The 15,274-nt window shown below is 40.7% G+C and overlaps 1 protein-coding gene across 2 annotated transcripts in view; it reads left to right on the forward strand.

The window, feature by feature from the left end:
* The window catches only part of SLC9A6 (solute carrier family 9 member A6), a 53,566-nt gene that overhangs the window by 25,627 nt on the left and 12,665 nt on the right, over positions 1-15,274 (forward strand). The window contains exons 11-14 of one of the 2 annotated variants that reach the window (XM_059910866.1): positions 4,309-4,420; positions 5,346-5,499; positions 13,475-13,564; positions 14,728-14,758. In XM_059910866.1, the coding sequence (XP_059766849.1) occupies positions 4,309-4,420; positions 5,346-5,499; positions 13,475-13,564; positions 14,728-14,758 (387 nt within the window). The remainder of the gene's footprint in view (positions 1-4,308; positions 4,421-5,345; positions 5,500-13,474; positions 13,565-14,727; positions 14,759-15,274) is intronic. The other variant, XM_059910865.1, reaches the window with a different exon arrangement.

Consider the following 15,274-nt stretch of genomic DNA (forward strand, 5'->3'; position numbering starts at 1 on the left):
AAGGATCCCTCATGAGGTTGTAGTCATGCTCTGGGCTGGGGCTTCACTCTCTCGAGACTTGACTAGGGATGGAGGAGCCACCCCAGCCTCACTGACACGGCTGTTAGCTGGAGGCTTCAGTTCTTCTCCACATGGACCTCTCCATGGGGCAGCTCACAACATAGCTTTCCCCAGAGGGGGTGAGCTGAGAGAGCACCAAGATGGAGGCCAAAGTGCCTTTTATGACCTAATCTTGGAGGTGATGTACCATCATCCCTTCTGCCATTTTCTATTGGTCACACAGACAAAACCTGGTACAGTGTTAGCGGAGGCTACGCAAGGGTGTGAATACTAGGGAACCGTCTAGGAGGCTGGCTCCCATAGGTGATAGGAGTTTTGAGGAGAAGGTTTGGAAATAGCGGTTGCAAGAGTGGGAAAGTGAGTTGACCAAAGGAATGCAGTAGAATCGCTGAGCAGTGTTAGGGACCCATTTGAGTTTGAGGAATAAGTATTAACAGTAGAATCAATCTGCCCCGTTGTATGACTTTGTCCAGGAGAATTTAGCTGTAAGCGTGGAGAAAATAGATAGCTGAGTCCTTCTGAGTTTGGAGTTTTGTCAAGTCGGTGCAATGAAAACAGAGGGGTAAGTGAATGCAGGGTATTGGAATGAGTTTTGTTAAGATGTGGCTAAAAAAGGAAATGAAGAAGGGAGAGGACTGACTGATGGGAAAGTAGCAGGATCTTTGGACTGGAAGTCCCAGTGAGGTGGAAGAATTTACCCGGGATAGATGAACATGAAACAATGTGGTCAGAGAGAGGGATGTTTGAATTAGTGATTTTCAAAAGAAGTACTGTTTTTAAAAAACCACCTCAGAATGAAGATTCTGCCAAAAGAGATTGGCAGAAATATTTCTTTAATTAAAGCTCTAAGTAGGATCTGTGTTAGAAAGTGAAGTATTACTGAAATGCCATTCTGCAGAGTCTTAGTCTTCTGAGAATTAACTTCAGGCAAAAAAAGATAAAGCCTTATTCATAAGAGAAGAACCTTAGCTGGAAGACTCCCATGAGATCAGTAACTTCATATCCTGCTAGTCTATGAGAAATTTTTTGAGCAGTCAAGTGGCTTGATCCACTATACTTATCCAGAAACAAGGCTAAATATTCTCTATAGGTTTCTGAGTCTGTTAGGAATTGAAGTTCCTCAATACAGAATCCTACCATGGAAATTGACTCTTACCAGGAGAGAGTTGTTCTCTTGCTGGCTATATTTGTTAGGATATAGGTTTGGTTTCATGTGGCAATGACCCAAGTTAACCAAGGTTTAAAGAGGATAGAAGTGTGTTTCTTTCTCATGGGAAAGTCTGGACTGATGTGGCAAGCTCTGCTCCACAAAGTCATCAGGGACCCAAGCAGCCTTACGAGCATCCTTAGGGAGTTGCCCTTGTTCTTAGGGTCCCAGGTGGCTCACCCCCACCAGAATATGCACACACCACTTCCACCTAACACCCATGGGCTACACCTTCCAGCAGAGGAGGCTGGGTGTCTATATACTCAGATGAAAATTGGAGGTGACGGGGAGGAGTATCTACTACTATTGAGGGAAGAAAAAATAGCTATTGGGGATATAACTAGTGGTCACTGCCACATTGACCCACATGTTTTGTTGTTACTGTTTTATTTTCTTGTTTATTGTTTTTTTTTTTCAGGGAATCACTACTTTTAATAACCTTTGGATTCTAAACTAGTTTTAGATTTACAGAAAAATTGTGAATACAGAAAGTTCTCATATACCCCACACCCAGTTTCCCCTATTATTAACATCTTACATTAGCATGGCATGCTTGTCACAATTAATAAACCAATGTTGATACATTATTATTAACTGAAGTTCATACTTTATTCAGATCCCCAGAGTTTTTCCCTAATGTCCTTGTTCTCATCCAAAGTCCCATCCAGACTGCCACATTTTGTTGAGTCATCATGCCTCTGGAGGTTCCAGTTGACTGTGACAGTTTCTCAGACATTCCTTGTTTTTGATGACCTTTGACAATTTTGAGGGGGTACTGGTCAGGTATTTTGCAGCATGTCCCACGATTGGAATTTGCCTGATGTTTTTCCCGTGTTTAGACCGGGCTTGTGCGTTCTTTGGGAGGAAGACCATATAAGTAAAGTGCCATTCTCATAACATCATGGCAAGGGCACATACTTATCAGCATGTTAATAATGTTGGTGTAAGTCTTAGTCACTTGGCCTAGATAGTGTTTGTCAGGTTGCTTCATTGTGCAGTTCCTCAATTTCCCCCCTTTCTATGTTGTACTGCTTAGAAGGGAGTCACTACAAGGAGCCACACTTAGGGACTGGGAAGTTCAGTTCCACTGCCTCGAAGACAGAGTATCTAGAAAATGATTTGACATTCTTTCCACTGGAGATTTTTCTATTCTTCCCCATTTATTGTTTTAAGCTATCACTTATTGATATCAGTACGAACTCATGGATATTTATTTTATACTTCAGGTTATAATACAGTACTTCTTTTAAAATTGTGTTGCTTGACCTGTTCCAGCTTTGGCCACTAGAAGCTCTTTCAGTGGGCTCCTGTGTCCCTTGTGTTTTTTTGTTTTGTTTTGTTTTTGATTTTGTTTAAACTTTTGTGAGTGCTTCCTCACTTTCTGGAACTGTAAGGTGCTTCAGGCTCATCTTATATATTTTCTGCCCCAGCCCTAGAATCAGCCATTTCTCCAAGGAGCCCTGGTTCCTTTTATTGGGGAATGGTATTAGAAACCAAGATCTGGGCTCTAGGTATGCTCAGTGCTACTGGGTGTCCTGGCTTCTAAGCCCTTCCAGCTGACAGAGAAGGAATATATATGTATATATTAGCTCCTGAATATATGTGTATCTATAAATATTTACATAGGTAGCCATCTGTATTTCTATTAAGCCAGATACCAGTGTCTCCAACCCTAATCCGTTACCATATGGGTCATTCTAGCCTCCTCCCCTGCTGATCTGTGAATCCCCATTCCAATAGTGGGAAACCTGGCTCCCACCTCCTACCATCCATTACTTAACTGTTCCATTCCAGCATGCATAGTAATATCAGGATTGTTACCCAGTGCTCCCATGGGAAGCAGCTTTATCAATGAGCATATAATGCTTATGTGCAGTTCCTTTTGCCTTTAGTCCTACAAACTCCACCCATTTCCAAAGTCACTTAGGTCAGCACTGTTTTCCCCCACCTTCTTTTGTTTTTTTCCCACCTTCTTTTGTTTTTAATCTTAGATTTTCCTTTATATTCCTTTCAGAAAATGAGGTGGAGATTGTATTGTAACCCCTGAAACCAAAATTGTATTTTAAAGCAATAGTCTCTATGGAGAGCAAACTGGAGAAAAACACACTAAAATTGGTTTCTAGTTAAAACCATTCTTAATTTCAATTAAGCCTTCCCTTTGAAGCAGGGTGAAGGTGTAAACTCAGAGGAGTACATCAAGGTTAGCAGGAATTGCAGTGGTATGAGGTGTTTGAGCTGCCCTTTGTTCTGAGGAAGCAAGGGCAAGTTTAGCCAGTGTTACTCTTCTCCCTACCAACATTGTCAGTTAAGATGAACTAGACTGTTATATTAGTAATCTTAAGGTTATGCCAAAGAAGCTCTGTTTTTAAACATGTTCCTATTCATCCAATGAATGTCCTGTATCTTAGACCTGCACTGTCCAATTTGGTAGCAACTAACCACATGTAATTATTTAAATTTAAGTTAATTAAAATGAAATTAAATGAAAATTTCAGTCACACTAGCCACACTTCAGGCACTCACCATGTTGGACAGTACAGATATAGTACTATCGTGGCAGAAAGTTCCATTGGACGGTGCTGTGTCAGACAGTGGAATCTAAAGGCTGTTACAGGGAGGGGAAAGGGTAAGCTGGGACGAAGTGGGAGAGTGGCATGGACATACATACACTACCTAACGTCAAATAGATAGCTAGTGGGAAGCAGCTGCATAGCACAGGGAGATCAGCTCGGTGCTTTGTGACCACCTAGAGGGGTGGGATAGGGAGGGAGGGAGGGAGACGCGAGAGGGAAGAGATAGGGGGATATATGTATACATATAGCTGATTCACTTTGTTATAAAGCAGAAACTAACACACCATTGTAAAGCAATTATACTCCTGTAAAGATGTTAAAAATTTTTTTTAATTAAAAAAATAAGTAAATAAATAAAGACCGTGTTAGAAACTGAGCTCCTGAAGATAGTGTTTCACCATCTTGAAGGTATAGTGTAAAGAATGTTCATAATAAAAAGAATTATCCTTAACCTATTAATAATTTTAGATTGCTATTTTCTTGGGAAGAGCTGCCAATATTTACCCCTTGTCCCTCTTACTTAATTTGGGTAGAAGAAGTAAGATTGGATCAAATTTTCAACACATGATGATGTTTGCTGGTAAGTTATAACTCCCTCTCTTGCTTACTCCAAAAAACAACTCACAGTGCATACACCAGCTTGATTTTAGACGGAAATGATATGCTGGTAATGTGAGACTCCCTTAAATATTAAAGTTGCAACCTCCAGTAGAAAATTCTTTTTAAAAGTGTGCCATTCCCTTCTATGGGAATTTTTTCATGTTCTGGTTCCAAATTCCCAGTTTGGAACTATGTCATGTGTAGTGGAGGAGGTAAAGATGACGCATTTTCACACAAAAACCTGTATGTGAATGTTTATGGCAATTTGTAATTGCCAAACCCTGCAAACAGCCCAACTATCTGTCTTCCAGCGAGTGAGGGACTAAGCAAACTGTGGTACATCCATGCCATGGAATGCTCCTCAGCACTAAAAAGAACAAACTAGTGATACACACAACAACATGCGTGGACTTCAGAGGCATTGTGCTGAGTGAAAGAAGCCAGGCTCAAATGGTTACATACCATATGTTCCATTTACGCGACATTCTCAAAAAGACAAAAGCCCAGCGATGCAGAGCAGATCAGTGGTTGCCAGGGTTTGGTAGGGTGACGAGAGGTTAGACTAAAAAGAGGGTAGCACAAACGAATTTGGGAGAGGGGCGATGAAACCGCTCTGTGTCTCACTTGTAGTAGTGGTCACACACCTCTATACATTTGTCAAAATTCATGGAACTGTACACCCAAAAGAGTGAACTTTAGTGTAACTAAATTTTAAAACAGGTTTCAAAAAATTGTTAAATGATCAATGCCTGTATCATCTACTAATTCTTTTTGTATTTGTTTGTATATACTTTTGTATGTTAAAATATATTATGTATTTGTTCATGCTCTTCTAAGGTCTCAGAATGTGCCCTATTTCTCTGAATTTATGAAGCTCACATTGTCCTTCTTCCATTCCCTTGTAGGCCTTCGTGGTGCAATGGCATTTGCCTTGGCCATTCGAGATACTGCCACTTATGCCCGCCAAATGATGTTCAGCACCACACTTCTGATTGTGTTTTTTACTGTGTGGGTGTTTGGTGGTGGTACCACCGCCATGCTGTCATGCTTGCATATAAGGTAAGTAGTGAGGGGCCCTCATTTTAATATTAAAATATAATGTGGGTTGTTTTCTTTTAATCATGAGACAATTTTGAGCTTTGACAGGTCCCTAATATTTCATTTCTTCCTTTTAAAAAGTATATAACATGTAGTACAGAAAAAAAATGGAAAATATGCAAAAGAAGAATAAAAACTGTTGTTAACACTTTTGAGGGCTGTCTTGCCAGACCTCTTGCTGTGCTTTACATATTTTTTTTTAACAAAAAGGGGCAACACTTCAGGTACTCTTGTAAACTGATTTTTAAATGTAACATAGCATAGACATTTATGTTAGTAAATATCATTATTTTAGTGGCTGCATATATTATAATTTATTAACCAAATCCCTACCATTGGACTTTTGTACTGTTTCTAGGATTTTGCTGTTATGGCTAACAATTGAGGATTTTGCTCTTACTAAGTGTGAACGTTTGTAAATGCATACACCATTGTGCGCTTATCTATTTCCTTAGGATGCATTCCTAAAAAGTGGAATTGCTTGGTCAAGGGATATGCCTCTATTTAAGGTTTATGATCCGTATTACCAGACCGGATCAAAAATTTTCTTACATTTGCAGCATATGAGACAGTCCGGTTTATCCCAACCCCAATCACAACTGGATATTGTCATTCTTTCTCATCTTCATGATCAGCATGGTTTCTGACCTGACAATCCAAGGCCAAGGTTGTGACATCTTAGTCTTGAATGCACACTAGTTAATGTATTCAACTGGAAAGCTCCCTTGTATCTCAAGAGTTTTGCCTTTGTTTCCATGGGTATAGCAGTGTATGTTGCTAAAGCCTTTGTAGATTTTACTTCTGTGTTTGGCTGTAACTTCATAGACCTTAAGAGCTACTAAGCTTCCAGCATGTGTAAAGTTCATTAGAGAAAACAGTATTTCACATCTTATAGGATCTGTTCTCCATTTTTTTTCATTCTATTATGCCTTTCTCTTAACACTCTAAATAGCAACCGGCGCTCAATCAGACTTTGAATGTTGTTACTGCCTTTCTCTCCCTTTACTGTTCAAATCCCTTTCTTACAATTCCTGTGCTGTTATTGTAGATAATTGAAAATACACCAAAATAATGTTCTTGTAACCCTGATTATTACTTCAGGGAGGACCTGGCGTTTGTTGAGCACCTACTATGTGCTAGGCATTGTGCTAGGTACATTTTACATATTTATCTAATGACAGTTGCTCCATTTTACAGGTGAGGAAATAGAGGATTAGAAAGTTTCTAAGTTATTCAAGGTCATACATATCATTAAGTGGTGGACAGAGGAGCCTCCAGTCTCACTTAATTTCTCCTAGAATGCTGCATCAAGAAATGAGGGTGGTCCATTTTCGAAGGATTAAACTCCTTTTTTCCCTCAAGAGCTTGTAAATGAAGGCTCTTCCTTATTCTACTAAGAACAACAAAATTAAATGTAAGATAATTTAGGAAAAATAACACTCTTAAGTGGAGTCTCAGTCTTTAAGTAGAATCAGTTCTCTTCCCTAACTGCCTTCCACATAAACCAAACCAAATACCCACGCTTACCCGCCCCCCCCCAAAAAAACCCCACAAAAACCTACCTATTCACATAAAGTCGAATGTACCTCACCAGCTTTGCAAGCTTTTTGGCTCCATCTTGCCTGTCCTGTAGCATAGTTTGGCATTCAGTTGTATCCATTACCTTACAGTCTTAGGTTAACTCTTGTTACTGTTGTTGTTGTTTGGGGGTTTTTTTTGGCCTCTTTTCAAACAGAGACCAGAATTTAAGTTTTTCTTACCTCCCCCTAAATTTGTCTAGTACAATTGTGAGGATACTAAAATGTCCTTCAGGTTTAAGATTTATGCAGGATCAGACTTGACTTTGAGTTCTTGCCCCTTCGTTTAGTAATTCTGTGATCTTGAGAAAGTTCTTTAACCTTTCTAAGCCTCTCCCCATTGGTGACGTGTGTGATAGTACCTGCCTCCCAGGGTTGTTGTAAGGATTCAGTGAGCTAATATCTGTAAAGCCTTTTATTCACTCATTCGATAAATACTGATTGAGAACCAACTATGTGCCGTGGTGCTCTAACTTAGTGGTTCTCAACTGGGGGTGATCCCCCCCGCCAGGGACATTTGGCAGTGCCTGGAGACATTTTTGACTGTCACAGTCTAAGAGGGGAGGCCAAGGATGCTGCTGAACATCCTCCAGTGCCCAGAGCAGCCCTCACAGCAAAGAATGATCTGGGCCAAGATGTTGGTAATGCAAAGGTTAAGAGACCCTGGTCTGGAGAGGTACACTGATAGTAATAAGATAGAAAAGGTCCCTGGTCTCATAAAGTCTATACTGTGGTGGAAGAAGACAGATAGTAAGCTAGCAAGTAAATAAATGAAGATGACAATTTTAGATGATGTTAAATGCTATGATGGCATACAAGGTACTATGATAGTAGCTGGGGATAGATGTATTTTATAGGTGGAGATCAAGAAAGGTCTCTCTAAGAAGAAGATATAACAATTGTAAATATTTATGCACCCAACGTAGGAGCACCTCAATACATAAGGCAAATACTAACAGCCATAAAAGGGGAAATCAACAGTAGCACAATCATAGTAGGGGACTTTAACACCCCACTTTCACCAATGGACAGATCATCCAAAATGAAAATAAATAAGGAAACACAAGCTTTAAATGATACATTAAACAAGATGGACTTAATTGATATTTATAGGACATTCCGCCCAAAGACAACAGAATACACATTTTTCTCAAGTGCTCATGGAACATTCTCCAGGATAGATCATATCTTGGGTCACAAATCAAGCCTTGGTAAATTTAAGAAAATTGAAATCGTATCAAGTATCTTTTCTGACCACAACGCTATGAGACTAGATATCAATTACAGGAAAAGATCTGTAAAAAATACAAACACATGGAGGCTAAACAATACACTACTTAATAACCAAGTGATCACTGAAGAAATCAAAGGGGAAATCAAAAAATACCTAGAAACAAATGACAATGGAGACACGACGACCCAAAACCTATGGGATGCAGCAAAAGCAGTTCTAAGAGGGAAGTTTATAACAATACAATCCTAACTTAAGAAACAGGAAACATTTCAAATAAACAACCTAACCTTGCACCTAAAGCAATTAGAGAAAGAAGAACAAAAAAACCCCAAAGTTAGCAGAAGGAAAGAAATCATAAAGATCAGATCAGAAATAAATGAAAAAGATCAGAAATAAATGAAGGAAATGACAGCAAAGATCAATAAAACTAAAAGCTGGTTCTTTGAGAAGATAAACAAAATTGATAAACCATTAACCAGACTCATCAAGAAAAAAAGGGAGAAGACTCAAATCAATAGAATTAGAAATGAAAAAGGGGAAGTAACAACTGACACTGCAGAAATACAAATGATCATGAGAGATTACTACAAGCAACTCTATGCCAATAAGATGGACAACCTGGAAGAAATGGACAAATTCTTAGAAATGCACAACCTGCCGAGACTGAACCAGGAAGAATAGAAAATATGAACAGACCAATCACAAGCACTGAAATTGAAACTGTGATTAAAAATCTTCCAACAAACAAAAGTCCAGGACCAGATGGCTTCACAGGCCAATTCTATCAAACATTTAGAGACGAGCTAACACCTATCCTTCTCAAACTCTTCCAAAATATTGCAGAGGGAGGAACACTCCCCAACTCATTCTATGGGGCCACCATCACCCTGATACCAAAACCAGACAAACATGTCACAAAGGAAGAAAACTACAGACCAAATCACTGATGAACATAGATGAAAAAATCCTCAACAAAATACTAGCAAACAGAATCCAACAGCACATTAAAAGGATCATACACCGTGATCAAGTGGGGTTTATTCCAGGAATGCAAGGATTCTTCAATATACGCAAATCAATCAACGTGATACACCATATTAACAAATTGAAGGAGAAAAACCATATGATCATCTCAATAGATGCAGAGAAAGCTTTCGACAGAATTCAACACCCATTTATGATAAAAGCCCTGCAGAAAGTAGGCATAGAAGGAACTTTCCTCAACATAATAGAGGCCATATATGACAAACCCACAGCCAACATCGTCCTCAATGGTGAAAAACTGAAACCATTTCCACTAAGATCAGGAACAAGACAAGGTTGCCCACTCTCACCACTATGATTCAGCATAGTTTTGGAAGTTTTAGCCACAGCAATCAGAGAAGAAAAAGAAATAAAAGGAATTCAAATCGGAAAAGAAGAAGTAAAACTGTCACTGTTTGCAGATGACATGATACTATACATAGAGAATCCTAAAGATGCTACCAGAAAACTACTAGAGCTAATCAATGAATTTGGTAAAGTAGCAGGATACAAAATTAATGCACAGAAATCTCTTGCATTCCTAGACACTAATGATGAAAAATCTGAAAGTGAAATTAAGAAAACACTCCCATTTACCATTGCAACAAAAAGAATAAAATATCTAGGAAAAAACCTACCTAAGGAGACAAAAGACCTGTATGCAGAAAATTATAAGCAACTGATGAAAGAAATTAAAGATGATACAAACAGATGGAGAGATATACCATGTTCTTGGATTGGAAGAATCAACATTGTGAAAATGACTATACTACCCAAAGCAATCTACAGATTCAGTGCAGTCCCTATCAAACTACCAATGGCATTTTTCACAGAACTAGAACAAGAAATTTCACAATTTGTATGGAAACACAAAAGACCCCGAATAGCCAAAACAATCTTGAGAACGAAAAATGGAGCTGGAGGAATCAGGCTCCCTGGCTTCAGACTATACTACAAAGCTACAGTAATCAAGACAGTATGGTACTGGCACAAAAACAGAAATATAGATCAGTGGAACAGGATAGAAAGCCCAGAGTTAAACCCACGCACATATGGTCACCTTATCTTTGATAAAGGAGGCAAGCGTATACAGTGGAGAAAAGACAGCCTGTTCAATAAGTGGTGCTGGGAAAACTGGACAGGTACATGTAAAAGTATGAAATTAGAACACTTCCTAACACCATACACAAAAATAAACTCAAAATGGATTAAAGACCTAAATGTAAGGCCAGACACTATCAGACTCTTAGAGGAAAACATAGGCAGAACACTCTATGACATAAATCACAGCAAGATCCTTTTTGACCCACCTCCTAGAGAAATGGAAATAAAAACAAAAATAAACAAATGGGACCTAATGAAACTTAAAAGCTTTTGCACAGCAAAGGAAACCATAAACAAGACCAAAAGACAACCCTCAGAATGGGAGAAAATATTTGCAAATGAAGCAAGTGACAAAGGATTAATCTCTAAAATTTACAAGCAGCTCATGCAGCTCAATAACAAAAAAACAAACAAACCAATCCAAAAATGGGCAGAAGACCTAAATAGACATTTCTCCAAAGAAGATATACAGATTGCCAGCAAACACATGAAAGAATGCTCAACATCATTAGTCATTAGAGAAATGCAAATCAAAACTACAATGAGATATCATCTCACACCAGTCAGAATGGCCATCATCAAAAAATCTAGAAACATAAATGCTGGAGAGGGTGTGGAGAAAAGGGAACTCTCTTGCACTGTTGGTGGGAATGTAAATTGATACAGCCACTATGGAGAACAGTATGGAGGTTCCTTAAAAAACTAAAAATAGAACTACCATACGACCCAGCAATCCCACTACTGGGCATATACCCTGAGAAAACCATAATTCAAAAACAGTCATGTACCAAAATGTTCATTGCAGCTCTATTTACAATAGCCAGGACATGGAAGCAACCTAAGTGTCCATCATCGAATGAATGGATAAAGAAGATGTGGCACATACATACAATGGAATGTTACTCAGCCATAAAAAGAAACGAAATTGAGTTATTTGTAGTGAGGTGGATGGAGTTAGAGTCTGTCATACAGAGTGAAGTAAGTCAGAAAGAGAAAAACAAATACAGTATGCTAACATATATATGGAATCTAAGGGAAAAAAAAAAGTCATGAAGAACCTAGTGGCAAGATGGGAATAAAGGCACAGACCTACTAGAGAATGGACTTGAGGATATGGGGAGGGGAAAAGGTAAGCTGTGACAAAGTAAGAGAGTGGCATGGACATATATACATTACCAAAGGTAAAATAGATAGCTAGTGGGAAGCAACCGCATAGCACAGGGAGATCAGCCCTGTGCTTTGTGACTACCTAGAGGGGTGGGATAGGGAGGGTGGGAGGGAGGGAGATGCAAGAGGGAAGAGATATGGGGATATATGTATAGGTATAACTGATTCACTTCGTTATAAAGCAGAAACTGACACACCATTGTAAAGCAATTATACTCCAATAAAGATGTTAAAAAAAAAAAGGTCTCTCTGAGGTTAGATTTGAGCTCAGTCTACCTGAATGACAAGATGATGCCAGTTAAATGGTGAGCAGGAGGAAGAGCAGTCCAGGCAGAGGGGAGAGCATGTGCAAAGGCCCTGAGGTAGGCACAAATGTAGCCTATTGAATGACAAGAAACAAAGCCCACCTAGCTGGACTACAGTGACTGAAGGGTAGGTAGGAAACGAGGTGGGCAAGATCCTTTAGGGGCAGGGGTTGGCAAACGTGTCCTGTAAAGGGCCAGAGAGTAATATTTTAGGCTTTGAAGGCTGTATGGTCTCTGTCTCAGCTACTCAACTCCAGCGTGAAAGTCCCATAGACAATATGTGAATCAGTTGCCATGGCTGTGTTCCCACAAGACTTTATTCACAAAAGTGGGAGGTGCACCGAATTGGCCTGTGGGCTGTAGTTTGTGGACCCCTGCTATCGGGTCTTGTAGGACATGGTAAGGAGTTTGGATTTTAAAATCCAATTGGCAATCTTGTAGGATTTGAAAGCAAGAAAGTGACATGATCTGTCCTGTTGCGTGGACAACGGCTCCTCAGTGAGCGAGAGCCGGCCAGCTCTTCGTAGGTCCTTTCGCATAGTCTGTGACAGTCACCTTTGGCTCCTTGTCATTTACCACACATACTTTGCATTTCTCCATCTCCGAACCTTTGCTCACACTGTTGCCTCTGCCTGGAATTCTCTTTCACTCCCAGGAGATGACACAGCTCAAACGCCTCCTCCTTTTGCCCTCTTCTTTTCTATCAGCACCACTCTTCCGTCTGCTTAACATGGGGTACCTCTGTTACAGCACTTGTTTCAGTCAGCCTTTTAATAATGATATTGTTATAAGAGCTACCATTTAGAGAATGTTAGTGATGTATGGGACACTGTTTTAAAATCTTTAGACACATTTTCTTGTTTAATCCTTGCAGCGACTCTGCGTGGGGTCTGTCATCCCCATTTTCCAGGTGATCGAACTGCGGTTCATAGGGCCGCATAACTTGACTGAGTTCAAACAGCTAGAAAGGAGATGAGGTCAGATTGGAACCCAGCTCTCCTGGATTGCAAAGCCCTTAGGGATTACGCTCTAGTTGTGTCTGTCTCCCCCACTAGTCTGTGAGCTCCTTGAGGGCAGGGCCGTGTCTAATTCATGTCTATGCCCTGTGCTTAGCACAGTGCCTGGCAGATAATAACTGCTCTGAGAAATGTTTATTACCTTGACTTGGCCTCCAGTACTGTTCCGTCTGAGAATTACAAATGTGCTGTCTTCAAGACCACTAGATGTCACTTGAGATACACAAATGTGATTAGAGTTTAATCTGGCTAAGAAGATATTAAACAGCTTCTGGCCATCTTAACAAGGAAGAAATGAGCGTTTCTTTGAATTCTGAATCTGGTCATGGCCATCTGTTTTCAAATCTTTGGCGCTGATTCACTTGCCTTCCACATAAGGTCGTGCATCATCTTCCTCCCTTCGGTGTTACTGGGCTGCTCCTGCTACAGCTTCTCACATTGCTATTTTTTCTGTGTTGTCTGTAGTAGTGACCTTAATCGATAAACATTTGAGCACCTATTGTGTGTCAGGTACTGTGCTAGACTCTGGGGATACGGAGATGAATTGGGACATGGCCTTTACCCTCAAGGAGCTCACAGTCTTTCTGGGGAGACTGATAGGTAAATAACTATACTGTGCTAAGTATTATAATAAAGGAATCTAGAAAGTGCTGTAAAAGCACAGAGGAAAAATGATCCCGCCTGAAGGGGCCATAGAATGGTTCCTTTGGAACTTGAAAAAGGAGGAGAAAAATAAAAATAAGGGGCAGTACATTTCCGATAGAGGGAACACCATGAGCAGAGGCGTGGAGGCTCAGGAGAGGACAGGATTTGGGGAGAGGAGCAGTCGGGTCTGGCTAACAGCGGGTATGTGGGCGAGGATGAGGGGAAAGCTAGGCTGGAGTGGCGGGGGAGGCTAGTTTGTAGAGTCTTGCATGCCACACAAAGGACTTTAGACTTGACCCTCTGGGTTGCAAGCTGCTCTCAGAGTCTTTTGTCCAGGGAACAAGCCAGTGAGTTAGTTCTCTGCTTTAGATGGCTAACTCTAGGGGAGAGCCTGGCAGCTGGGCAACCTTACAGCCAGTTGCTCCAGACCCCACGAGTCGGAATGAGGCCCGAGCTTGAGCAGTTGGAAAGGAGAGAAGACCTGAGAAACGGTTTAGAGGAAGAATGAGCAGAGTTGGTGAGTGCTCGTGCTGAGGGGGTAGAGGAGTCAAAGAGAGCTTCTTTATAATGAAGCTGTTCCCTGGGATACGGAAAGCAGATAAAAAAGAATTCTGAAGAACCAAGGCTGATGTCTATCCATTAGCCTATGGGAAAGCCCCTGTAATTGGACCCTCTCTGCAGTCATCATAAGAGGATGTTGCCGTGAGAGCCGAGAGGTCCGAAAACATGCAGCTCCCTCCTGGAACTGCATTGGGCCAGCCTTGTTTTTGGAACTACCTTGTAGTTCTTATTCAGCCACTGGGGCAATGCTGCTTTCCCTGACTCCTGCTTATAGTGGACTTAGAGAAGAAAAAGTTCTTTTTCTGAAACTGGTAAGTGGGATTGGATTGCAGGAAGAGAATATTAGTAGACCCTGCTTGCCTTAGGGTCCAAGCTGCTGCTAAGGAGAGTGGCGGGAGCCAAAAGTCTACATCACCAGCCATCGAGAAGCACGAAAATATTAACCATTGCATAGCTTCTGCGTTGAGAAAAGTAGTTGCCTGACAGTGCCCATATGTGAATAGACAATTTTTCTTTTGACTTCAAGATCTCATTTTCCTTTTGTGTTTCTCCTTTAGGGTTGGTGTTGATTCAGACCAAGAACATTTGGTAAATATGCATTTGTGTTGTCTCTGGCATTTCTGTCAAATGTGCAGTCGCTTGGAAAGAAAACAAATCTACTGTAGACTTCATGTCACTATTATTTAGATCCTGTCCTATTTGCATCAGCTTTTAACTGACATCATTCCTGGCTTTTCTCACTGCTCGATAGAGACAAAACTGAAATTTAGGCAGCGTGTGGTTATCAAGGGTGACAGCTCTCCTATCTTTGGGCCAACCTGGGCTTTGGCCACAGACGAGAGCAGTCCCTTAAGTGCTCCTGGGTTTTCAAGTGACTGCTCTGGCACAGGGAGCCTTTTTCCACTTTGGTTTGCGCATGAAGGCTTGTCTCTGATGTAAGCCCCACTCCAGCTGCTCTTCCTGTGTAACTTTCAAATTGGATGACCAGCAGCTGCCCTTGAGAACTGCCCAGAAGCGTTGGACTCTTCAGCCAGTCTTCCCTGCCTGTTCAGGAGAATGCGCTTTCTTACCCCGTGCCTCAGCCTTGCCCGTGTTTCCTTGCTT

This window comes from Balaenoptera ricei, chromosome X, assembly GCF_028023285.1.
Source record: "Balaenoptera ricei isolate mBalRic1 chromosome X, mBalRic1.hap2, whole genome shotgun sequence".
In the NCBI taxonomy this organism is placed as follows: domain Eukaryota; kingdom Metazoa; phylum Chordata; class Mammalia; order Artiodactyla; family Balaenopteridae; genus Balaenoptera; species Balaenoptera ricei.